Source organism: Danio rerio, chromosome 7 (assembly GCF_052040795.2).
Source record: "Danio rerio strain M-AB ecotype USA chromosome 7, GRCz13ab, whole genome shotgun sequence".
In the NCBI taxonomy this organism is placed as follows: Eukaryota; Metazoa; Chordata; class Actinopteri; order Cypriniformes; family Danionidae; genus Danio; species Danio rerio.
Genome location: NC_141027.1, coordinates 32,083,820 through 32,110,849, shown reverse-complemented (window position 1 = coordinate 32,110,849; position 27,030 = coordinate 32,083,820). Strand labels below are relative to the sequence as shown.

The 27,030-nt window shown below is 34.6% G+C and overlaps 1 protein-coding gene across 3 annotated transcripts in view; it reads left to right on the top strand.

Annotated features, from left to right (window-relative positions):
* kif18a (kinesin family member 18A) overlaps positions 1–27,030 on the top strand; it is a 45,374-nt gene that overhangs the window by 1,149 nt on the left and 17,195 nt on the right. Inside the window, exons 1-11 of one of the 3 annotated variants that reach the window (XM_087258959.1) lie at positions 3–153; positions 704–1,078; positions 1,866–2,023; positions 2,924–3,028; positions 3,123–3,233; positions 6,087–6,284; positions 17,432–17,608; positions 17,694–17,768; positions 19,786–19,886; positions 23,579–23,741; positions 24,902–25,066. In XM_087258959.1, coding sequence (XP_087115085.1) covers positions 760–1,078; positions 1,866–2,023; positions 2,924–3,028; positions 3,123–3,233; positions 6,087–6,284; positions 17,432–17,608; positions 17,694–17,768; positions 19,786–19,886; positions 23,579–23,741; positions 24,902–25,066 — 1,572 coding nt within the window. In that variant the 5' untranslated portion in view covers positions 3–153; positions 704–759. 3 annotated transcript variants of the gene reach the window in all.

Sequence of the window (27,030 nt, the reverse complement as noted above, 5' to 3'; positions counted from 1 at the left end):
TCAGACGCACGAACGGAACTTCAGCTTGCGTTTGAAATCTTCGCGCTTAGGGGTTTGGAATTGCTACTATCAGCGCGAATGTCGGCATTTAAACTCACATTTCTCATAATAACATAGTGAAATTATCTTTGAGGCATCATATTGTATCAGATGGTAGGTTGTACGCGTTTTATCGCGTTAGCTCAGTCTTTGTGAATGAAATGAAAGAGGTAAACAGTTAGCGGTAGCTTTTAGCGCAGCGCTAACAGATGCTATTGACAAATGCTAATAAGAGGTTTAAAGTAAAATTCGGTCGAACTTTGTGCATAAATGTATCTGCTGGTAACTTATAGTCGATTGTCATGTTTTCCTTAAGTTACTGCGCACATGTTTGCAGTATAAGCTTCTGGATCAAAACATTATGTGTGTAAAGAATGGTCTTTTATTATTAAGCCCCAATGTGCTCTTATTTTTTATACATCTTTATAAACAATAATAACAAGCCATAACAAAGCAAACAGATTTGGGTTGCCAGAATTTATACTCCTTACACACAAAATAACATGTCAATTAATGTTGTATAAGTTAACATGTTGTTTCTATTTACATAAAAAGTAATAACTAAATTGTTTGAGATATGCACTTTACATCTGTTCATTTAAAATGCTTTCAAATACATTATAATCAGTTACACTAAGATTCTGTTATTGTTTTTTTTTAACAGATCCAAAACAACAAGAAAGGAGCAGAGATCTTCAGTGATTAGTTGTAAACAGGACAATGTCCAATGGAGAGGTCTGCAGCCACGTTAAAGTGGTGGTCCGTGTCCGTCCCTTAAATGACAAAGAAAAGGATGGAAATTTCAAGAAAGTTGTCCACGTTGTTGACAACCACATGCTTGTCTTTGATCCTAAAGAGGAAGAAGTGACATTTTTCCGGGGACAACGTGTAGGCAACAGGGATGTGCGGAAGAGAGCAAATAAGGACCTCAAGTTTGTGTTTGACAGCGTGTTTGGTGAAGAATCTTCACAGATTGAAGTTTTTGAAAACACCACTAAAGCAATTGTTGATGGTGTCCTGAATGGCTACAACTGCACTGGTGAGAAATTTGATTACTTTCCATTCTTAAAGTAACGTTTTGTGCTGTGTAGTGCAATTATCTTGCAGTGTTAAGCATGCAGTATTTGAAGTAGAACGTAAAGCAATATTTCACATTTTGTTAGTGATGCAAGAGCAAGGTCTTGTAATTTGTCCCATTTCCCCCCTATTCTGCCATGCTAAAGGGATTTTTTACAATTAATGTAGTAAGGCATTTTCAAGGATTATCTCGGTTTGGAAAAGTCAAGGTCTTAAAAACCGCCAAATGTTCTGCTATACTGTTCCTGCAGTATATGTAAGATTTTTTTATTTTATTTTTTTACATTTTTTTTTCTCTCTCTTTTTTTTTTTTTTTAGGACAACAGTTGCTCCAGCAGTAAATAATCCAAAAATGTTATTTTAAATTGCGAAGAAATCTGTGTTTTTAAAACTAATGAAGACAGCAGAAGCCAATGATTTATTTGAATTATTAAGCCTGATATGTTTACTGCTCTAAAATATAAAAGTTTCTCAAAATAAAATATATTTTGTTTAAAGGGGGAAATGTTTTTACCCAGACATTTAAAAATAATATTTTAGAGCAGTAATCACAATACCGTGAAACCGTGATATTTTTATCCAAGGTTATCATACTGTCAGAATCTTATACCCGCCCATGCTTAAATGTAGTATGAGTAGTAATCTGGTAATTTATTGGTACATTTAACACTATTTGGTATTTTTCTGTTAGTTGGCTTTAATATAGCTGATTATGTTCATTCATTAAATTGTCATTTTATTTTGCTCAGTGTTTGCTTATGGAGCTACAGGAGCTGGGAAAACACACACCATGTTGGGCACCAGTAATTCCCCCGGAGTAATGTTTCTCACTATGAAAGAACTGTTTGCACGCATGGACCTCATCAAGGAAGATAAAGTGTTCAATGTAGCCTTTTCTTATCTTGAGGTGAGGTTTTTATTTATTCAGATTTATTGCAGTTTTTACTTATAAGTGTCATTCACTAAAGTACATTTGGGGTTGGAAAGCTTTTTGGAAAACATTTCTTGTCAAAATTGGGGTTTCATTTATTTGAGCAAAATTTAGGGAAACAAAAATGTTAGGAAATGGCATTACAATTGAAATAAAAAAAAGCAGAGCTGATCTATAAGCAGCAAGTCATTAAATCTTTAATCACATGAGCTATCATATATTGATTTGTTGCTCCAGCAACATTTCATATTATTGTCAATGTTAATATAGTATTTTTGCAGAAAACAATATTTTTATGAATAGAAAGCATTTATATTCATAAGAACAGCATTTATTTGAAACAATGTAATATATATATATATATAAAAACATTGCTTTCACTTTTGATTAATTTAATGCATTCTTGCTGAATTAAATATTTGTTTTTCAAAATATATATATATATATATATATATATATATATATATATATATATATATATATATATATATATATATATATTTATATATATATATATATATATATAGAGAGAGAGAGAGAGAGAGAGAAAGATTTATTTTTTGGCCATTATTTTGGAATGGTAATGTACATATATTGTAATTGTACACTTAATGTATTTAATTGCTGTGATCAAATTATGTAATATCAGTTTACACTTTTATTGACGCATAGCATCACTGATGCAGAATCGCACATAAGCCAAAGATTTCAGTAATAATGGTATTTTATAAAAGTACCATTTTAATGAGGGAAAAAAAGTACTGAGAGCAGCTTACAAAAAGTGCTATTTCTGTGATAGTTCTCAATTCATTGTTCCTGGAACAGTATGAATGAATAAGTCTGTGCTTCTGTGTCTCTGCACTTTCTCCTGCACAGGTTTATAATGAGCAGATTCGTGATTTGTTAACTAACTCTGGTCCATTAGCAGTAAGAGAGGACGGCTCCAATGGAGTTGTGGTTCAAGGACTCACCCTGCACCAGGTGAAAATTGCCTCCATGTGTCATATGTGCACTTTCTGTGAGCTTGAATCATGTCACCATAGACTGACAATGTGTGTGTTTGTCATCTTTGTAGCCCAAATCTGCCGAGCACATCCTTGAAGCCCTTGATTATGGCAACAGAAACAGGACGCAGCACCCCACTGATATGAACGCCACATCTTCACGCTCTCATGCCGTATTCCAGGTAAATGGTCCAGGTCTCTTTTCTCTGTAAATATCACATCCAGTTCTGTGTAATTGTTTGCATCCTCTTGTTTTGATACTGAGTCTGAACTATCAGTTGACTTGTGTGAGTGAACAGTTTGCTTTTTTGTTATTTGTGCATTTCCTGGAAGTCTTGAGCAGGCAATGGGCTTTATGCACTGAAGTGTTTTTCAGCCACAGATGAATTTCCAGTAAAAGGTTGATGTGACTATTTTGAGTTTCATAAGGTTCCTTTTATAGCACCATTATGTAATTTAATTAAAATAAGGGCTGCACAATATATTGTTTTAGCAGAAATGTTCTGCAAGTAACACAGACCACAACGAAAATGTGTTGGACATTTATAGATTGTTTGTTTATTAGATTTTATGGAGGAGCATTCAAACTGCAGAATCATCTCAGTTGATCTGAAGCCTGATCTGAATTAAATATTTTTTGCAAAGAGATATTGAGTCATCTTGTGAAATTTTATTCATATCTCAATATATATCACAAAATAAAAAAAATATTGCAATGCTAGATTTTTATAGTATCGTGCAGCCAAAAACAAAATATAGTCTGTTAAATAGACTTAAGCATTCTTTTAGTTGTTCAAGCATAAAATGAGATAAAAGTCCTTTTATATGCAAGTACCATGAAGATAAAGTATTCTGTGATGAAAATTATTATAGGTTAAAATTTTCAAGGCATGAAGTGGAAAAAGCACATTTAATGCAATGCATCTTGTCCGATTTGAGACCCACTTTATATTGTTCAGAGAGAGAAGATCACTGATTTTAATCAAACCAGATCTTAAAACTGGCGAATTATTATAATTATAATGGCCTAATGGTTCACCAGAAACTAATTCAAAATGAAAATTCCCCATGCATAATATGCTCTTATGCATGGGGACTTTTCATTCGGAGTAAACTTCAGGTGAACCGTCCTGCCATTATAAACTAGAACTGGGCGATTAATCTGAAAGTAATCGAAATTGTCATTCATAACATAAAATCGATCTAATTTTTCCTAGCCGATTTTTATTTATTTATTTTTGTTTAATTTTTTTGTAATTTAATCTATTGCAGTTGTTCAACATTGATGTTAAATAAATAATCATAGAGAGTAGATAGTGTGTTTTTCCTTCATTTATTTTAAAATCAAGTAATGCACCCTTTATTCTAAAATCTCTCACTGGTAATATGAGAACATATTTACTGTATACAACTGGTCAGTGACTATAAGGGCAAAAATAACTAACTAAATAAATAAAATAATCGTTTATTAATTGTAATCGAGTTAAAATGTTCAATTAATCAAAATTTTGATTGTAGGCCAAATCGCTCCACACCATTATAAACTCAACACATTTAAGATCTGGTTTATAACCATAATAGCCCATTGTAAATAAAGTTATTTTGCTTGTGATTATTTTATACCTAGACTTTAGAATATACCTAGACTCTTCATACCTAGGGCTCTTATCATACACCCGGCGCAGTGTGGCGCAAGGCGCGGAGCAGTAGTCTTTTGGTAGTTTCAGCTTGGCGCAAGAGTCGTTTTGAAGCGTTGCGCTACGCTGTTTAAATAGCAAATGCATTTGCGCTCAGATGTGCGCCCATAGGCGTTCTGGTCTAAAAAGGGAGGCGTTCTGAGGCGCACTGCTGGCGCGTTGCTATTTTGAGAAACTATAATAGATTTTTCATTAGACCAAAACAAACCCGGTCTAAACTCCGTCGCTTACGAACTGCTTAATACGCACAAGAGAGCAATAGGCAAATATCTTTACATATGAAAAAATTTAAATATTAAGGATATATATATATATATATATATATATATATATCCTTAATATTTAAAATATTTAAAAATATATATATATAGGATATAATAAGAATAGATATAGGATATAAATATAAAGGATTAAAATATTACAAACATATTATTTTCTAGCCTACATAAATATGAAAAATCACTGCTTTTATGTCTTCTTCATCTTGAGAGGCTTTTTCAGTTCATTCATAACAATTTGCTTTTGTATAATGTTATTATTATTAGCAGTATTATTTAATATATCCATATTTATATTTGTTTTATTAAAAACAAGCTTAGATTTGCCCACCTGTCAGGTTTTAGACCATATGGGGCACAGCATGTGTTTTAGGATATAACTCAGGTTTTTGAGCACATTTTGTTATTATTGTTCATTTATTTGTTTGCTGAAAATTAGAACTGAATTTAGAAATAGTTTTATTTTAACTTAAGAAAATAAACTCAACCCTTTTAGACCATGCGCCACAGCGCAAAGCAGATTTTCCTGTCCTCAAATTAGCAAAAATGCGTTCTGACCCGCCCTGAAAGCATTTGCGCTCTGCGCATGGACCGTCAAAATAGAGCCCCTAGACTCTAAAATATTAAAATTTATTAAGTATACATTTGATCAAATGTTATAAACTAGAAATATTTTTATTAAATATTTTAAAGAAAAAAAATGTTTTTTTTTTTTTCTTTTTTTTTCAGAATTATTTTTACTTCTTTTCTTACTGAACACCAATGAAAATATTGGAACCCAGTAACCACTGACACCCACAGTAGTGTAAAATACATAAAATGGAGGGAAATGGCTTCTGGTTTTAAACATTCTTCAAAATATCTTCCTATGTGTTAACAGAAGAAAGAAATCTTTTTTTGGAACAAGTGGAGGATGACAGGATTTATCCTTTTGAGAGATCGATCTCTTTAACTGAGCAGTTCAAACCAGTGTCAGCTGGCTTACAAAGTAGTCAGGACGAAATATTAATATTCAATCTGACTGAAATGTTCTTACTCCATCTTTGTTTTCTTTCTTTAGATCTACTTAAGGCAACAGGATAAGACAGCCAGTCTTAATCCAAATGTTCGGGTGGCCAAGATGAGCTTAATCGACCTGGCCGGATCAGAAAGGGCCAGTGCGACCAACACCAAGGGGGCTCGTCTCAGAGAAGGGGCCAACATCAACCGCTCGCTCCTTGCTCTGGGGAATGTCATCAACACGCTCGCCAACCCCAAAGTAGGTCTACACCTTCTGTTAAGTTTAAGGGATTACCCAGATCTTGTTGAAAAGAAATGTTTTATAATTTCACACGTAAACGAGTTGCTAGTATTATTTGCAGTTTGCTTTAAAAGTGTTATTTGCTCAAGCTCTTTAGATTTAAGTGGAATGATCCGATTGGTCGTGAATTTTTTTTATTGTTCATTAGCTGGGAATAAATGTCTTTGCATGGTGTTTAAGTGTTGTTTGGTTTGTTTTTTTGCAAAGTGAGACATACTTGCACATTGTTAAAACAACAATTATCATATGAGCGACAAATGTAATGGAGTGATGAATCATCTTACAATAAGTATTCTATTAGGCTATAGCCCAAACACAACTCTATTGTCCCCATGTGTCATTATCTTAGTTTTCCTAATCTAATATAAAAATTGAGCCTCTGTATATTCACCTTATTGTCAGCTGACGAGCGGGCGCTGCCATTTGAATCTTTTTGTCTCGCGATTTCCGGTCACATTCACTTCCATTCATTTTTTGACGTTAACAACTGCTCGTTACGCTGCTTGATGTTGCAATTTAATATTTTCTTATTATATTATGCTACTTGGTCTGTGTAGTCATGCAAACATTTGTTTGTTGAGGAAGTAGTTTGGCCATTTTCTGCCGTTTATTATTCCTAGTCATTTCTACCATAGGCGACTGAATCGGAAGTTCTAAGACAATCGCGAAAACAGGCGCACTTCCGCATTTTAGAATAAGGTCAATATAAATAAATTCATAGGAAAGTTATTTTGATCCTGCTTCAATTGCTAAAATTGAAAAAAAGCACACATTATTGGAAATATAAAACATTGTAATGATTAACATTGCAACCTCTGTCTGTGCTTATAACCTTTAATATGTTTGCTATTGCATGCTAAAAGACTTATATGGTGTCTTGTGCTTAGTTTTGCACTGTTTCTCAGAGCCCCTTTCCAGTTTGGTGTTTAGGTTTGTACCGCTACAAAGTTTTTATTGTGGCAGGCTGGCAGCATATGTTTAAGACTTAACGATGATGTAGTTTGTTCGCTAATACTATCAGTTGCTTTCCATTCTATCCATTAGTTTATAAAAGAATGAAGTATTTTTAGCTTCATTTAACACTGGGTTAAATGCATACAATAGGTACACAAATTCTGTGTGGGCCTGCCACAAAAGCAATTACCTGCATCTTGCTATGATTTAAACCAATGAATTTAGTCTATCAGCATTACTTATCTTTACTTTAGCCTTTTTTGGTCTTTAGCCAGCCGGGGTCAGCTTGCTGTATACGGTGTTGTGGCACATTTGCTCTTAAGGTATTAGCCTTTCCATCTCTTCTTTGCTTTTGGGAAACACCCAAAGGCTCTGTGGTTCAGGGACTGATGCTATCAGATTGGGAGACCTACAACCCAGACTCTGTTGTGTACACTTACCCCTCTCCTCAGGGCTGCCTTGTGTGTGTGTGTGTGTCTTGTGCTGATTCCAGTATGCCTCCACCAGAGACGCTGTGTGGAATTGTATCCAGATTTTTTGTCTGTGAGCCTGTTTGAGGGTAATTTGCCACCCAATCCTATTATGCCGTGACTGATGTAGAATGAATTCATTCAAAATGGTTGGTAAATCTGCCTTGCAGCATTTGTTTCACCCCACGAGTCATTATAAACATTATTTAATTATTATTGAGTGTTAGGTGGGAATTTGCTACTGCGTAGTCCTTAAACCCTGGCATATTATGCTTTTTTTACATTCATTGGCTATGAAAAAGATTGAATAGAAGCTGATGTGTTTAATTTCTTTGCTATAAATGTCTTTCACGAGCTTAGTTCAGCTGAATAGTGAACCTTCTCAAGGAAACATTCAGGAAATGTTTTTAGTTCGTTTTGAGATTAACATTTTTAATACAGACATGGCTATCAAATTGTAAGTCATTTTTTCTCATATCACACATTCACACTGTAAATAAAGTTTAGTAAATAAATACATCTGTAGTTTAAAAATGTTTGTTTTTTAAAATCTTGTGGCAAAATATTTTTAAAGGTGTTCAAAGTGTTTTAAAATATGCATTTTTATTTGATTGTTGACGTAATCTTAATCGAAACACGTATAGTGGGTGGGACATGTAGCCCCTCCCCTTTTAAAAAACAGCCAATAGCATTTTGTTTCATCACCACTCTGCCAGTAAGAGTGGTTTAGCTCATGTGATTAAATAAAAAGCAAATAAGAATAATTTTGAAGGGGGTGGGGCATGTCAAGTTCTAGTAGGGAGCATTTGATTGGTTATGATTTGATGAGAAACTGAAGTTTGAGATGGCGTGAATAAACTGTTGATCCCTTTAGTTGGAAGTGACAAACTACAAGCTTTACATGTTTCTATCAGTTTGATATTTTCTAAATGGGAATTTTGTCACTGTTTTAAAGTACACAAGCTTATAGATATCTTAAAACTAACTACTCTGATACTAACATCTAAAAAACTTTATTTTAATTTCATGGAACCTTTAAAAAATAATGTGGTACTTTAGACATCTTAATGATAAAAATATAATGTATTATTGCATTATGTTGTAATAACATTTGTACTAGAGCTGTGCGATATGGGGGGAAAATAATCTGCCATTTTTTTGGACAAATATTGTGATTTGATTTTGTTGTCAAGATTCAGCTTAATCTGTATCGTAGCTTCTTACTGCTAAAATGCAATGTGTTACTTACAAAAAGAAATGAAAATATATTGACTTACTCCAACATTTATTTAAAGTTGTTTTTAAATATTTAGAAATGTAACAAATTTTTCTCTATAGCACATTAAAATTACCTTACCTTTCTGTAAACAAGTTCAACTCAAATTAGAGAGATCATGTAGCTTATAATACAAACAAAAACCAAAAAATTTTAATTATAAAAATACAGAACACTCAGCAAACTAACATGGCTGATTGGGCAGAATGAAAGTGTGCTCACTCAATTGTCTAGTGAAGACTATCTCACACAGACAGCAGTCACGCATTTGCTCTGGGCGGAGGAAATTAAATAATACATATATATTCCATATCGCTTGCGATTAGCTAATTGCAACTTTTCAAATTGCGATTTGATATTAATTAATTGCACAGCCCTAGTTTGTACTACATCTATAACCATATATCATATCTCGATTAACATTTTGCTGTATGTTTGCACAGTTAAAAGCAACCTTGATGAGGATAAGAGTCCAGAATATTAAATCTTTTGAAAAAGCCCTCAGAAATATTTTCGTTTGTACTGTGCATATAAAAGCAAAGAAAGAATTTGGTATGAACAGGTAACTGAGGTTAGTCTTGTCCTCTAACTACTGATATCCTTCAGTAATGCCTGTAACCATAGTGACACACACCAGCAATAAATATCAAGACTTTGTGCTGTGTTTTTATGGCTTTTTTATTCTAAGCTCTTGTTGGCAGCTCCTGTTGTTTTAAGCCAGAAACTGTGGTTTTCTTCATATTGTATTGTTCTCCTCCTCCTAAACACCTAAAATACTTTCCACTTTTCTTTTTGACTGCACACAACACCATAATAATCTTTGGTTTTGCATAATCTGAAGGAGACTGACAATTGTAATACTGGTGAAAGCACAACAGATTGTGTGTGTTATTCTATACAGGTGTCAATGACGCGACAGACTAGTTGACTGCAGAGCGCATCAACTAAACTCGATGCACTCTAAAAATATGATTGTGGTGACTCAGGTCTCTCTGGCTCAGATTGATAGAACAGGAACATCTGCAAAGGTTTTTTTTTTTGTGTGTATAAAAGAATTCTCTTATGTTCACTAAATTTGCATTTCTTTGACTTATAGCTATATTAAAACTGTAAAATTGGGAAATTACCTTTTAATGTATTATTTCTATAATGGCAATGCGGAGTTTTCCAATATCTGGATTTGCAAACTGAGACTGCATGTCTCAGAGATGCAATGCCAGACACAATGCACTCCAATGGAGCTAGAGACGTCAGTGTGAAGGTTAGGGGTGGGGTGTGGTTAGGCGTGGGCATTAAAAGCATTGCATGCAGCTCACGTTGCAACTGTGCAACTGCACTGTATCTGAAACCAGACCCTCTCGAATCTTCAGCAGGACTTACTCATCAATTCCTTAGAATCCTTCTAATGTGATGCTCAAGAAACATTACTTATAAAACGATTAACCCTTTGCAAACCCCTTCCCCACTTTTTTTTTTTTTTTGTCCGACAAGCATTCAGTATCAGCCAGAGCACTCTCATTACAATTTGCGCACTCCACAGGAAAATAAAAATGAATAATTTCTGGAAAACAATACAAGTTGAAGCATGCATATAGGTCTGCAATATGCATACAAGATATATATTAAGGATGTGAGAGTAACTCTGGGGGGGGGAAAGGCCAATTTAGGTCTAATTTATTAATGGGAAGTTTTGATCATTTGAATATAATTATAATGTTCATTCCCTAACATAATTAGCAAACAGACACAAATGACGGCATCTTAAACAACAACTATAATGCAACTATGAACTATGAGATTATAAGATACAGTAAAGATTAATTTATAGATTATCTGGGCCTCCAGGCAATACAGTTTTAGCTCACCTCACCTCATGTCGTTCTTCAAGTTCCTGTTTTATTTTTTATTTTTTTGCCACGTCAAAAGTAGGCATGGAACAATAACCATTTTCAAGGTATACCTGGTTTGGAAAAGTCAAGGTTTTAAAACCGTCAAAAAAAAAATTTCTGCTATACCATTCTTATGGTATATGGATCCCCAGCAGAAAACACTTTCAAACATGGCAAAGAAATCAGTGTTTTTGAAACTAATGAAGACAGCAAGTCAATGTTTTACTTCAATAATTTAGTTTAATTAGCTTACTGGTCCAAAATATTTTAAATGTTTTTTAAAATAAAATATTTTGTGTTTTTTTTTTTTTTTTTACCAAGACATTTATAAAGAATATATTTTGGAGCAGTAATCACAAAACCGTCAAACTGTGATCTTTTTATCCAAGGTTATCATACTGTCAGAATCCTATACTGGCCCATGCCTAGTCAAAAGTCACATCTCCATGAAACAAAGATATGCTGGTTATGCCCGTTCCATAACAGAAAATGTTTGATCATCCATCCTGAGTCATTTCATGTTAAGTCATTCATTCAGCGAGTAACAGCACCATTGATTGACAGTTGATGGGGATTCATCCACACAAAAATATACCCGTTTAATGCACTTATGTAGGTTTTGTAAACGAATGAAATAGTCTATTTTCATTTCTTATGTACCTTGCATTTCTCATTAACATCTTCTCATGTTAATTAGTCTGCTACAATACCTGACTATTGTGGGTTAATTGGGTCAAAGGGTCAGTTATGCTGCTTATTTTTATTTATTTATTTATTGTCATTCAAAATCAGAGAATTTAATTTTAATTTCATATTACAAATGTCTCAACTGTTACTTTTGCTTGATTCAAGGCATTTTAGAATGAAGGTGTTTACAATAAACTAACTCCAGTCTTTTGAATGGCAGTGTGTGTGAGTGACTGTGATCTGGATAAGGAATGAGATGAAATGCGCGTGCACAACACCATTACAACTGTTGTTTCTCAAGCGTTTGTTTTCGGTGATGAAGTACTGTAGAAAGGTTTACGTGTTCGAGCTCTTGCCCAAGTGTCTCAATTACTGGCTTTTGTTTGTGTTTATTTTACAAAAGAAAAAAAATGGATGGAGACATTATTTGAATGCTAGAGCTGTTCTAGTTTCCCTCTCGTTTGTATTGTCTGGAGTTGTTCAGCATGCGCCACATCTTTTCGTCCTGTAGTACAGCTGCATCTTAATAAGCCAGTGACCCATAAATGTGGGAATGGTCAAAAACCTCATGTTCGCTTGAGTTATTTTGGTGCTTGATAAGTGCAGGCCCTCTTTCTGTTTATTGTCTGTCAAAGCACCATCCATGTTCTTTTCATTATTCTTGTAAATTGATTGTATTTGTAGTCATGGTTGTTCTGGGACTGTTTAAAGGTTCTCGGGGGGATTGTTTGATTTGTTGATGTACTTTTGTTTGTGTTGCGTCTTCTGTGGTTTTTGTATTTGCCGTTTGATGCCAGTGTTTTGGCTGGTGTGTGTGAGTGTGTAAGGTGAGGAGGTTTGTCCCTGTCTCTGGGCCCCTCCGCAGTGCAGCTTCATAGGTATTGTTTTCATGCCATCCGCATAAATTAACCTGTCACGCAGACGGCTCTCCTTACCCACGTTCTCCTGGGAGGGCCCGAAACAGGCCACTCGCGCGCTCTCTCTCACACACACACACACACTGCTAACACAATCGTGCCAACAGAGGGAACATGCTGCCTTCTCAATTGTGATTTTTCACAAACTTGCAATCATGATGGCGCTGCTTGTATGTTTTTAGGTTGCATAAGCTGGTGTTTTGCCACCAGTGTTAGGTGTAATTAGTATCAAAGCAACTAGTTGGTGTATTAAATTACTTTTTTGCTGAACAGGTATTACTTAATTTTTAGCTAATTTTTTTACAGTTACTTGTAATGTGTTTGCCTTAAATACTGTACATAAATACAACAGTTATGAGTAGGGATTTAACGGTATCAGAATACCTCGGTATGAATGGCACAGTACGGTATTTATTGAATAATATACAAGAAAAACAAAATTAATGAAAAGACTCGAAAAAAGTGCCAAAATTGTTTATTTACCTTAGCACTGAACATATTAATGACATACTAATTAGCCATCTATCTGTAAGTTTCGAAACAGGAACTTCAATTTTTCAATTTTAATAACAAAAAACTATTAAACCATATAAAAAAAAATAAAGTTTCAATTTAGTATTGTTAAACTCATCACATTCAACATTTAATCACTCACTCACTTAGATAGAGATGGGTTTTTTAAGGAAAATTATCATATAACTATAATCTGGTAAAAGCTGGGATCTCTGGGCATGTCCCCTGCAACAGAAAAAAACCCTCTAATTTGGGACTGAGGTGTCTGGGACAGAGAGATATGATTAAGCCAAGGTTGACAGCAGTGGGTAACGTTGTGCATTGTCTTTCCACCACTTGAGAGGACAAGCCATGAATGAGATAGAGGTCTCTTTGCGGTACAAGTCAATGTCTGCATCAATCTAACAAGTGTGCCGTGTTCTGCAGTCCCGATGACTGTTTTTAGTCTTATTCCCCGACTTATATTTTTCGTATCTTTTTAGAAAGAAACCAAAATGCTTCCACACATCCGATTTAAAACTCGCTTTAGGTTCAATCATTTCCAGCTCTTTTTCTTACCTGCTACTAGCAACACACTGCATTTCCGCATTACTGGATCTTTAGTAACAACAGACCGCAAAGGATGATGGCCACGCCTAGGCTAATGGGAATTGTAGTTTCCGCTACCTCCCGTTCGCTTCATTTGCCTAAGCAAACTTTTCTCAGAAATATAGTTTTATTGAGTCATGCGCCCATGGTAATGTTGAAAAAAAATTACTATTGCGGTATGACGGTATGACGGTATTTACAATACTGTTACATCCCTAGTTATGAGTAACTCAATTCAGATTCAATAAAAGTAAATCAAGAAGTAAAGTGGAGTAAATGTGTTATTGTATACAAATATATTCTATAAAATAATTATATTTTTAACCAAAGACAATTGCACATGCTTAAGAAAAATGAATTATTATTCAGATTAGGCATGGGCCAGTGTAAGATTCTGACGGTATGATAACCTTGGATAAAATTATCACAGAATTGTGATTGCTGCTCCAAAATTAGTTCTTCTTAAATATCTGGTTAAAAAACAACCTTTTCCCACATTGAACATAATATATTTTATTTTAAGAAACATTTAAAATATTTTGGACCAGTAGCTTTCGATGTGAAGGTTTCTTTTCTTCTGGGGATACTGTTGCCCTAAAAAGTAAATAAAATTGTTATAAAAACCATGTATCAAAAATAACCTTTCATATACCTTAGGAACAGTATAACAGAAAACTTTGGCGGCTTTATAACCTTGACTTTTCTAAACAAAGGTAAACCTTGAAACCGGTTATCGTCCCATGCCTAAGTCAGATAAGTTGCAAAGTACTTTTTTGGTGTTTTTTTTTTTTTTTTTTTAATAAAACATGGTTAGAGAGTGTTCATCCCAAAATGAAGATTTCCTGTTAATTTAATCACCCACAGGTCATCCTTGATGTAGATGACTTTCTCTTTTTGGTAAAAAATGAAAGAAGATTTTTTTTTAACTGTATCTTAGGTCCTTCGTGATTCTTATAAGGGCAGTCGATGTTGATAATGTTTTGCGATTAAAAGCAAATGAATATAAACAATCCACAGCCTAATCAAACAATTATTGGTGAATGTAGTCCAATTGTAGTCCTGTCGCTTTAAAGGTCTCATAAAGTGCTTTAAAATATGCATTTTTATTTGATGTTTGATAATAATTTCAACTGAAACACTGAGAGAAGGTCGGGCAAATTGTAGTTACTCCCCTTTTTAAAAACAGCCAATAACATTGTTTCATCACTGCTCTGCCAGTGAGTGTGGTTGAGCTGAAGCGCATCAAATGAAAAGCAAATGAGAAGCGTCTTTAAGGGGGACGGGGTATGTCATACTTAAGGGCATTTGATGGTTATGATTTAAAGAGAAACTGTAGTATGAGATGATGTAAATAAAACTTTTGATCCAATTCGGTTGAAGTGACACTGCAAGCTTTACATGTTTATATCGGTTTTATATCTCCTAAACATGAATTTTGTAACTGTTTTGGAGCACAGTTAACCTATAGATATCTTAAAAGCTAACAATACAGATACTAAAATCTAAGAAACTTATTTTAATTTAATGAAAATGAAATTCCTCATTTAATGACGAAGGCATGAGGGCTGGAGGCACAATCACCAATAATTATTAACAAACCAATATCTATCAACAAAGACCTCCATTCCAAGCATGCGCTCTCCACATTCATCATTAACGCGACAAGACTGCATTTGCACCTGCAAAATTATGTTTAATGTTTAAAATTTCTTAAGTAATAAATTAGATTGAATAAAGTGAACATGCCCTGTTTGACCCAAACATGTAAGAATAAAAAGTTTTATTTCTTTTGTCTATGGATTGAGATTTATTGCAATTTTACGAGGTTTTAAGTAATTAAATCACTTATTGAGTAATTAAATATCTTTTTAGACAGTTAAATAGTAATTTAAATACTATTTTTGTAATTCTAATCATGAATTAGTAACTACCTAACTTACCCAACGCTGTTTGTCACTTAAGATGTCGTTTTTCTGTTTGGTGCAATCGTTCTGACCAGAAAATCAGTGAAAAGTGGGCCACAGACTTTTTCACCTCTTTGCAAGAGGGTGCAGTTGTGTGAAGTTCCCAGCAGGCCACCATTTGAATCAAAGCTAATAGAAAAAATGAAAACATACACAGTCCAGATGTGGGCTATAGTTTGAGACATCAGCTGGATGAGATCAGATATACAAAGTTTCCACATTTGCCTCCCCTGACTTTTGTGTTTTCTTCGTGTTTGTTTTGGCACATTGTGTGCATGTCATTCTCCATGTATGTTGGAGGTTTCACATCAGCTAAGTGGAAACTTGGCTTTGATGTTTGGGATATGGAGTGTGCATCAGTCGTTGGATGCTGAGATTAATTAGACCATCAGTTTGCGAATGCTTTCTTTTGCGGGTCAGACAGGCCAGCATGATGAAAGCCAGAGTACCAACTGGCCATTTGAACATGAAGCTGCTGAGATGAGACAAATTGAAATTATTGTTAGGATGTGTTAGTGAAGGTCGGCATCATTATTTGTTGCCGACTCTCTCTTTAAAAAAAATATTGTTTGCAATTGAAGTGAAGATTTAGCTTCATGATATAACAGGCGTTGAGACTAAAATCTGTGAATTTAGAATGAATTGGCCATTTTAGTGAACATACGCGTGTGTGTGTGTGTGTGTGTGTGTGTGTGTGTGCGTGCGTGCGTGATGTATACAAACATTTTGATAGAAGTATTTATTACAAGGTTAAATCAATTTTAAAAGGTCCTCTATGGGATTAAAATCTAGTGACTGTGGAGATAATTTGCTCTTTATGAGATGGCATGTTATTGTGCTGGAAGTAGCCATCAAAAGATGGGTACACTGTGGTCATAAAGAGATGGACATGGTCAGCAACAATACTTGGGTAGGATGTGGCATTGACACAATGCTCAATTGGTACAAATGGACCTAAAGTTTCCTGTTTTTAGCTGACAGGAGTGGCACCCGGTGTGGTCTTCTGCTGCTATAGCCCATCCGTCTCAAGGTTGGACTCGTTGTGCATTAAGAGATGCACTTCTGCATTGTAACAGGTGGTGATTTTAATTACTGTTGCCTTTCTATCAGCTCAAACCAGTCTGGCCATTCTCCACTGACCTCTGGCATCAACAAGCCATTTGTGCGCACAGAACTGCCACTCACTGGATATTTGCTCTTTTTCTGACCATTCTCTGCAAACCCTAGAGATGGTTGTGCGTGAAAATTCCAGTAGATCAGCAGTTTCTGAAATGCTCAGACCAGCCTGTCTGACACTAACAACCATGCCACTTTCAAAGTCATTTAAATCACCTTTCTTCCCCATTCTAAGGCTCAGAACTGCAGCAGATTGTCTTGACCATGTCTACATGCCTAAATGTGTTGAGTTGCTGCCATGTGATTGGAGGATTCAAAATTTGCACAAACATTTCTTTCAGAAGTTGTAGCTAATAAAGTGGCCGGTGAGTGAATATCAGAATTTCAGATGATTAACCAATAAATGTGACATGAATAGTAATTAATTTCCTTCAAAATGCTTTTAAAAATGTTTATCTAGACACAGATTCTCTGTAGACCAACTGAAAAAAATAAGAAAAAAGCTTGCCTCAGATTGGTCAGTAACATAGTAGGGTGAGCCATAGACAAGGATCCATTGTGAACTCATCTCAGAAATGGCCTAAAATGAAATTTTAAGCCTAATTGTGTCATCTCAGCCTAGTTTTTGAAGACTCTATGCATTTTGGGTTTGAGTCATTGTGTCTTATATGTTGTTGACATCTTTTACTGATGTTCTTGGCTTTAGTTTGTTGTTGTTTTTATTTTCTCAGTGTAAGAAGACGCACATTCCTTACAGAGATAGCAAGCTGACGCGACTTCTCAAAGACTCTCTGGGTGGAAACTGCCGAACTGTAATGATTGCAAATGTCAGTCCATCCTCACTTTCATATGAAGATACACACAACACTCTCAAATATGCCAACCGCGCCAAGGAGATCAAATCCACTGTAAGTCCCACACACACATGCACACTCATCCATGAGTTTACCACAAATAAAGAACCTGGATTGTATTTCTTATTCTGTTTTTCAGCTGAGGAGTAATGTGATGAGCTTGGACAGTCACATAGGACAGTATGCCATCATCTGTGAAAAGCAGAAAGCTGAGGTAAAAACAATAAAACTTAAATAATCTCATTCTACGGGCCTTATGATTTCAATGATTAGGAAATGTGGATGGGATCTCAGATTCTAAGAGGGCTGCCCAATATATAGTTTCAGCATCGATATTGCAATGTGTGCATTCGCAGTAGTCACAGCGTAGGCTTTGCACTGTAGGGTCAGGGTTATAGTTGACCTGTAGCCTCAGTAATTTATGCTTACATTTTGCAGTGACTTCACAATGTTACCAACAACTTTAGCATTTGCATGGTTTCTTAAGGCCCATGTTAGCATTTTTAGCAAGTTCAAGCATTCAGGCATTATGAATTATAATGTTTCTAACTCGGGCTGATATGCACAATATCGCAATATCTATTGCAGGAAAATAAAATATTGCAATGTCAGTTTTTTCCCCAATATTCTGCAGCCCTAGGATCTAGTCTTAAAAATGCAGTTTACTCTCTGTTGTTTGTAAATCTTAAATAAATTTCTTACATTTTGGATGAATGTAAGAATTGCTGTACATCTTTACCAGAGAGGCCCAAACTAGGGCCTGTGCCAAAGTGGGCCCAACATCCCATCTTGAGAAGTGAGGGAAAATGATGAGAAGGTTGGGGCCAATGCCTTCATCAGAGCTTGTCATTTCCAATTTTAACGTAACCTTTTTGTTTATTACAAGGTCAAATAAAATTTTATATTAGCGCAAATATAAATAAATTGTTCACAATAATTACTACAATTACTGCTGTACAATTACTTTGAAAATCGCAATGTATTTTTTTCCCAATGTCGTGCAACCCTTAAATCTAGTCATACAAATGCTATTTGCTCAATATTGTTTGATAATTATTACATTTCTTACATTTTGGATGAATGTAAGATTTGCTGTACATCTATATCAGAGAGACCCTGAACTTGGGCCTGCGGGCCAAATTTGGCCCATGTAACTTTTGATTTGGCCCATCATCCCATTTTGAGAAGAGAGGGAGAATGATGAGAAGGTTGGGGCCTTCAACAGAGCTCGTCATTTCTAATTTTATTGTAACCTTTTGTTTGTTTGTTTGATTGTTGAGAAACAAAAAAGCAAATGGAAGGAAAAATCTTAAATGTTGTGCATGAATCAGATTTTTTTTTTTTTATTTAGGATCCTCGCAGAGCAAATCAGGTGTATTCAATGAATAATTTTTATTGAAAGAAGCTCATTATAAATTGTAAAAAAATATATATAATTAATAATACGATTAAAGTATTTATTTTTTTTTTTTAAATATGTATAAATTAGGAAACTACCATGGCAGCTTTAATGTAATAGTTTAGTTTATTTAACTTTAGCCCCCACCACCCTCAATCAAGTTTAGTTTTTAGGCCCTCATATGAAAAGTTTGGTTACTCTTGATCTTTATGAATCAGGATATATACTAGTGTGTAAATATTAATCGCAAAAATATGTTTCATTATACGAGAGCATAAATGTGTCAACTTCTCTCCAGTGAAAAAAAGTTTGATTTATATTGAATAAATTATGACAGAAATATCAGACTATTATTGGACAGTAGCTTGTACTTTTACAAAGTAATACACTTATTAAAACGTTTTTTTTTTTTTGTTTTTTTCAATTTTAGCAGAAACTTGATCTGTTTTTTTCCCCATGACATAGCCAGAGAAGCTGACAAACTCAAATCTCTATCTCTCTCAATTTTAGCAGCAATAAAATTAAATTGAGCAATAAAATAAGAAAAAATGTCATTAACTTGTATAAATAATAGTAATACATTTCAACAGTTGTGCAAGTTTTATTATTTCAATTAATTTCATAAGCTTTTTAATTACTGAAATCAAAAGTATTTGGAAGTAACCAATTTTATCTTCCCTGCATTTTGTAATCTGGTCTTAATGTAGAACAATTTTCTTTTGTAAATCTGGTTTGCTTCTTCAGTTAGTTAAGATGGCTCTCATCCACATAAAACTAACTTGTTTAATGAGAGCATGTATGTATATATGTTTGTGTTTGTGTGTGCTTTCAGATTGTCATGCTGAAACAGAAACTCAAAGAGTATGAAGAGCGGAAGGCAGAGGCTCCTGCCCTGAATCCAATCTCCATCCAGAAAAGAGCTGAATTTGAGAAGTAAGCACTGCGTTTGTGCACGTGTGTACAAGGACGCTTATGTTCGCTCCATAAGCGTGCACCCATGCGACGCTGCAAACTCTATTTGCAGACATGGGCACGCTCCTTGAGACCTGTGTTTTTGTTTGTTTAGATGTTGTTTATTTTATGCCATGTGTGATGTGCAGCTCTTTAACGCTGTCCTTTGAAACTTTGAATACGCCTCAATTATTCATGAGTAAGAGTACACAGGACAAAGCCAGACACCATCGCAGGTGGAGGTCTCCTTACCTCTGCATTTTTCATCAGGCCCAGTGGAGATTGGAGACTTGTGCTTTGTTGTTTTTCCTCTGTTTCTTTAATTTTTCACGTTTGTTTGTTTATCCCCCCCCCCTCCATCCCTCTTTTGTTTTTCTGCTTTGTTGCTTGTTTAGACAAGGGAATGTATCACAGTTTTGCGACACGTCCCGCATCCCCACCCCTCTTGATTCAGTTCTCCTTTTCTTTTTTTTTTTTTTGTGGTTATCGTCAGCAAAAACCACCGCAGCATCCGTAGATGGGAGGGAGAAAAGGAAGGACAGACGGAGGGAGGAGGAGAGAAACAGGGAAAACAGCAAGGGTGGGAGGTATAGAGAGGGGAAGGAGGAGGGGAAAAAAGCTGAATGAGTCTCACTCTTACGCGTTTCATTCACCGGCATCAGAATTCACAACTTGCCGAGTGAGTGAGAAAGGGAGGGAGGGAAAGAAGGTGCTCGGCGAGCTCCAGCCCACATTAATAATGCAGGAGTCTGGCAGTGTCAGCGCTGCACCAACATTATGGCCCCAAATACAGCCTCTGCACTCTCTCTCAATGGACTTTTTTTTTTTCTAAATCAAAACTTATGCCTCCCCCACACAGTTCAGGTGATATCTCAAAGCATTCATTGAGGTGCCATGTTGCAAAAGGCAGTGTTGGAGTATTGAAGGCTCTCAGCGGAGAATGTGTTTGAATGAGAGCACGATGGCCTTTAGCACTTTCCTATATTCAATAGAAGAGAAACTGAGGCTTTCATAGGCAACCTTTGGATGTTTTTTTTCCCTGTGACTTACTGTTGTTCAATGTCATAAACTTTTCAGAAATTATAATAATTTTTAATTATGAGAAGGCATGATGGCTTAGTGGTTAGCACTGTCACAGCAAGGTTGCTGGTTTGAGTCCCGGTTGGGACAGTTAGCATTTCTGTGTGGAGTTTGCAAGCTCTCCCCTTGTTCACGTGGGTTTCCTCATGGTGCTCTGGTTTCCCCCACAGTCCAAAGACATGCACAATAGGTGAATTGGATGAACTAAATTTGCCGTAGTGTGTGAATGCAAGTATATGGGTGTTTCCCAGTACTGGGTTGCAGCTGGAAGGGCATCCGTTGTGTAAAACGTGCTGGAATAGTTGGCGGTTCATTCCACTGTGGTGACCATTAATAAATAAGGGTCTAAGCCAAAGGAAAATATTTAAATGAATGAATATAATTATAGGGTGCATTGCTTGGGTCCTCTGAACCACTTTTGTTCAGGACTCTTTTAATATTGGTTAGATTTTAAGAATCAAACGGAATGTCCAGTTATGGAACAACATAATCATGAAACTTTTAATTTAACTATTTTCATGAGACCTATTAACAAATTAAATTAAGAATTATTTTATTTAACATTTGTAAATGTTTAATATATCCATGAAAATCATAGGGTCCAGTGTCCAGTTTTTTTTTTTTTTAATAATGAGATAGAGTTCACCCAAAAAAAAAGTGATGCTATTTAATGCTTGCCCTCATGGCATTCCAAACCCCTGAGACCTTCATTAACAGGGTTTGTACAGGTGCTGGGAATACTTTTAATGTAGTGTTTGAAGGTTTGTACATGTTTAGAATTTAGATAAACTGCTTGAAAATGTAATTGTTGCTGTCAATAATTATTTATTTTACTAAAAGGTCCAGTGAAGTGCTTTTAAAATATGCATTTTTATTGGATGTTTGACATGATCTTAACCAAAACATGGAGAGGGCGGGGTATATAATAGCTCCGCCCCTTTAAAAAGCCAATAGCGTTTTTTTTTTCTCACAATTCTGCTAATAAGATTGGTTGAGCTCAAGCACGTTAAATGAAAAGCCAATGAGAGAAGGGGGTGGGCATGTCAGATACAAGAAAACATTTGATTGGTCAGAAGATTTGATGAGAAACTGAAGTATGCGGTGGCGTCAAAAAAAAAAAAAACACTTGATCCATTTAGACAGAAGTGACAAATTGCAAGCTTAGGATGTTTATATTAGGTTTCTATCTTGTAAATGTGAATGTTGTCACTGTTTCACTAGCTAATTAACATCTTTAAAACTAACAGACTGAAACTGACATCTAAAAAATGTAATTTAATTTCATGCAACCTTTTAATAGAAAGTAATTAGCTCTTTAAATAAATTTAATATTTTTACTTTTGTGTAAAATGAAGTTTCTAAAGTCTGTCTGTAGCATGATCTTCCTGTATTTTATTATAACCTTTTTTTCATCTCCGCTCTTTAATCAGTGATTGAAGACAGAACGCATGGAGATTAACATTTTCATTATCATAAGTGAACAATGCATAAAATTAAAATCAATTTTAAAAAGCTGACACGTGAGTACATGACATTTAAGAGGGTAAATGACAGTAAATCATTGTTGGACTTGTACTATAACAAATAGCACCTAATATAATGTGAGTATGTAAATATGCAATTTGCCACACAAAAGTTTGAAAGTGCATCTGGAAAGAACCCTACATTCATCTTCAGAAAACAGATATTTTGAATAATATGAGAGCTCTCTGAGCCTCCCTGGGCTTTTTTAAATCCAAAACAGGTACAAATACCACTTTTTATGAAGCCACTGAAATGCATTTTTGCCCACTCTTTATTGTCAGTTCAGGGCACACTTTCACACAAGTGCTGTGCTCTATATGCGTGTCATGAACATATCATTTGTCTGTGCCCACATTTTGTTTCAAACAGAGGAAATTGCACACAGGCATTCGAAGTATACACCAGTGCACATGAACTCACGCCCTGAACTGACACTGAAGAGAAGAAAATGTTGAGCAAAGTCATTATTTCTAATGGGGGTTTTTTTGCACACAAAATAATTCCTGTAGCTTCACAACATTACGACTGAGCCATTGATGACTTGTGGACTTTTGAGGATATTATTGGTACTTTTTTGGACTTTTAATGACTCGCAACTCTTGCTGTCTAAGGAGGGTCAGAGAGCTCTTGAATTTCATTCAAAGTATCTAATTTTGGTCTCTCAGGGGTTTGAGAAAACACAAGCGTGAGTAATTTGGTGAACTAACCCAACTTTTGGAACTGGATTAAGTTTTGGTTGTGTCTTGCTTAATTTTTCAGAGACTGATCTTCCATTGCAAATGAATTACTGTGTACTTGTTTGTAACTATTTGAATCAACATTATATTCTTTAATAACCAGCATTAGATGACTGATTTTATTTAGTGTTTGACCCTGGCCCCCTAAGAACTCCCCTTCTACAGTTCAAGATGTTCATGTTATAATTTAATCCACACTGATGATGGGAGAAATGCATTTTTGCATGTACATTAATTACAAGGGAACTATTTCAGAGGGAAAGTGAGAGTGGTGTGCGTTGTAATCAAGTGGTAGGCAATCAAGATAGCGAGTCTGCTTTTGTGTCTGTGCAGGATGTCGGAGTCCCTGCGCAGTGTGTTTTCAGATCGTCTGAAGCTCCGTAAAGAGCATTTGGACATTGAGAAGCAGCTGAATGAAAGCAGGTTGACTATGAGGCACAGGGAGTCATGGCACCAGCAGAGTCTTATCTTCTTCCCTGACAACAAGGCTGAAAGGGTAAAAACACTCATACACAGTTGATTAAAGATATTGGAGGAGAATATCTAAAACGCTTTTGTTCAAAGTTATATGTGGATTAAGTGGAAATGGTCACAATTTGCAATATCAGATAATACAAGTTAAAGGACAAATTTAACCTTAAAATGAAAATTTACTCACAATTTACAAACTTTTATCAAAATAAATAAATAATTAAAAGATTCAGTTGAACATTAACATCCAATTCACATTATAGTCAACAATTCCCATTCACTTTGAATGGTGACATCAAGCGTTGCTGAATTGAAGGTCTGCTCACTGCAGAAGTTAAGAAATTCTCAAATTTTCAAGGCCATCAGATGCCTTTAGATTAGATTAGATTAGATTAGATTAGATTAGATTAGATTCAACTTTATTGTCAATACACATGCAATGAAATGCAGTATGCAAATACCCCAGCTCTATGACGATCGCGTCAGCACAAAGCTTCAGACACGCCCTTTGTCAGGCACTGATGCCCTGTGTGAATGTACTGTAAAGAATATATATTTTTGAAGAAAGCTGCAAAACTGTAATTATGACTTCCATAGTAAGAATAACAAAAACTACTGAAGTAGTAAAATATCTTCTCTTGAGTTCAGAAGAATAAAGAAAGATTTGGATCATGTAGTAATTAATGACGCAATATTCAGTTGTGGGTGAACTATCCCTTTAATACTTTAACTAGTGCTGTTGTTACAGTATTTATTCATCTTGGTTAATGTTAAAGAAAATAATGTAACTGGACACATTAGATGAAAGCATTTGAACAGATACTTAAAAATTATATTAATACTTTAGTATGTATTACAAACTATACAAAAAATTTTATATAACATTTGAATATATGTAAAATTGTGTAGGTGTGTGTATATATAAGAAAGATAAAAGTAGTCTTTTTTTTGTTTTAGTCATGGAAATGTTTGTTTGTTAGTTTTTAGTTTAGTTGTTAGTTTTTTTTAATAAGTAATCTTTCAATTTAGCTAGACAATACCGTCTATAAAATTAAACATGTAAAATGTAATACATAATAATATCTTTCTTCACTAATCTTGCATAACTGGAAAAGTCACAAACTCACGGTTCAGTATGTGTGCAAACCCTGTTTTATTTATTTATTTTTGTGTTGCTTGTTTTAGGCCACCTGTAAGTATGAGCGCAAACTGGCCTCCCTAAAGTCTCACCAGGAGCACTTGCAACAACGCTTAATGGAGAGTGAAAAGTGCTTCCAGGAGAACGAGGGATGGCTTCACCGCATTGAGAATGAAATGAAGCTGCTTGGACATGACGGACACACTCCAGAGGTCAGTGCTAGGTCACTTTTGCCTCAAATTAAGGCTGTGTGAGCAGTTAATATACACTTGTTGAAACAGATATACCAGTTTAGACCACTCGATCAATCGGGCAATCAAGAAAATCAGCAGCCAAAGCTTCAGAAATGTGCTTCCAACATGCTTTATTGGCTGTAATGGTAGATGTAATGTTTATGTTCTGTAATATGAAGCTGATTTTGCTGAGATATTTATTAATAACCTTCTGGTTCTTAAAATTGATTTTCAAATTTAGATAAGGCCTTAATTTTCCTTTTTACAATGTAACAAATTACAATTATTTTAAATCAAGAAAAAAAGCATTAAATACATAAAATCATGGAATTTATTGCGTCAAGCTCTGCAATAAAATTGAATCTTTCTTATTTTTTTATTTCTATTATGAATTTATAATCTTTGATTCAAAATACATTTACTGGAAATCAAAATGAAGAAATAACGTTATTAAATAATTTCTGTACTTGTGGTTACTTTTTCCTTGGTCCATTGTCATTGTTTTAAACAGAAACCCAATTTAATTTGATCAATTTATCTGAAAATGTTCTTTATTGCATGTCATTTTGCATCCCAATTAAATGCATTTTGATTTTAGAAGTTTTAGATATTAATACTGGAAAACATGGCAAAAATGCTGATAAAGTAACCCTTTTTTTCTATATTCTATTGTTTGAATATAAACATAGGTGTACATTAAATATTATTATCTTACTAATAATTTATTCCTTTTTCAAATGTTGGATTGATGCTAATATAACGCATTGTTTCCTATATTTACGTTTAGAGATCATTGATTTTCCCTTCAAATAATTCATTAAATGCTCTTTACTTGGATTTACATAGGTCTTTAATTTTCCTGCCTATTGTCCTATTTAAATTGAAGTCACTAGACTCTTAAAAAATACTTTACGTTTATGTAATATCTAAAAGATTTGAAGTAAGAATAGCTGTAGAGTATATGGTGATATAAGCATTTGTCATACCGCCTACCCCTGCAACAGATATTTTGTTTTTTTGTCCTTCAGTTCACTGTGATATTTCTTTATTTGAGCACTCATTTCAGCACCTGAGTGGACAGCCTTGGCCTGTTATCCATTTGGAAATGCCATTATTGAATGTTTTCATGTTTTCTATGCGAGCAGGGAGGCTCTAGGGCATTGTAACGTCTGAGGCAGACATGCTCGTCCGAAACACTTGTTTGAGCACATCAAACACCCAACAGCAATCCAAAATTGAAGATTATCATTATTTTAGAAAATTATTTTTTAATAAATATTATTTTTTATTTAATAGATATTTAAAAAATTATTATAATCAGTCCGCTTTTAGGAGGTAAACAATCATCAACAGATAATATTTTGTGATAATTGAGATTTTTCTACTTGCCAGGGCTGCATTTATTTGAACAAAAACATAAGACACTGAAATATTGAGGGGAAAAAATGTATTTATTCATGGGCTTCAAAGCAAAACTTTCAGAATCATTACTAGTTTTCATTGTCACATGATCCTTCAGTCATCAGTCCAAATTGCTGATAAGCAGCTGAACTATGATCAGTTATTGTTAGTGTTCAATTATTTATTCTCAATGGTTAAATATATTTGCTCCTTCGTATTTTTGTGGAAACCGCGATACAGTCTATTTTTCAGGATTCTTTGATAAACAGAAACTATTAAATTATGGCACTTTTAAAAAATATATATTTAGTAAGTTGGCATATTACGTAAATGTCATCACTTTCACTTTGATTTGATTCCTTGACAAATAAAAGTGTTTAAATGAATATTTTTTGAAAGGTAATGCATCCTAATACCATGAATATTTACATAACCTATTAAATATTTACAACTTTTTGCAACATTTGTGTACAACAAAACTTTATATATACAATTATTTATTTTAGTAAAAATGAATGTAATTATTTTAGATTGTTAATTTT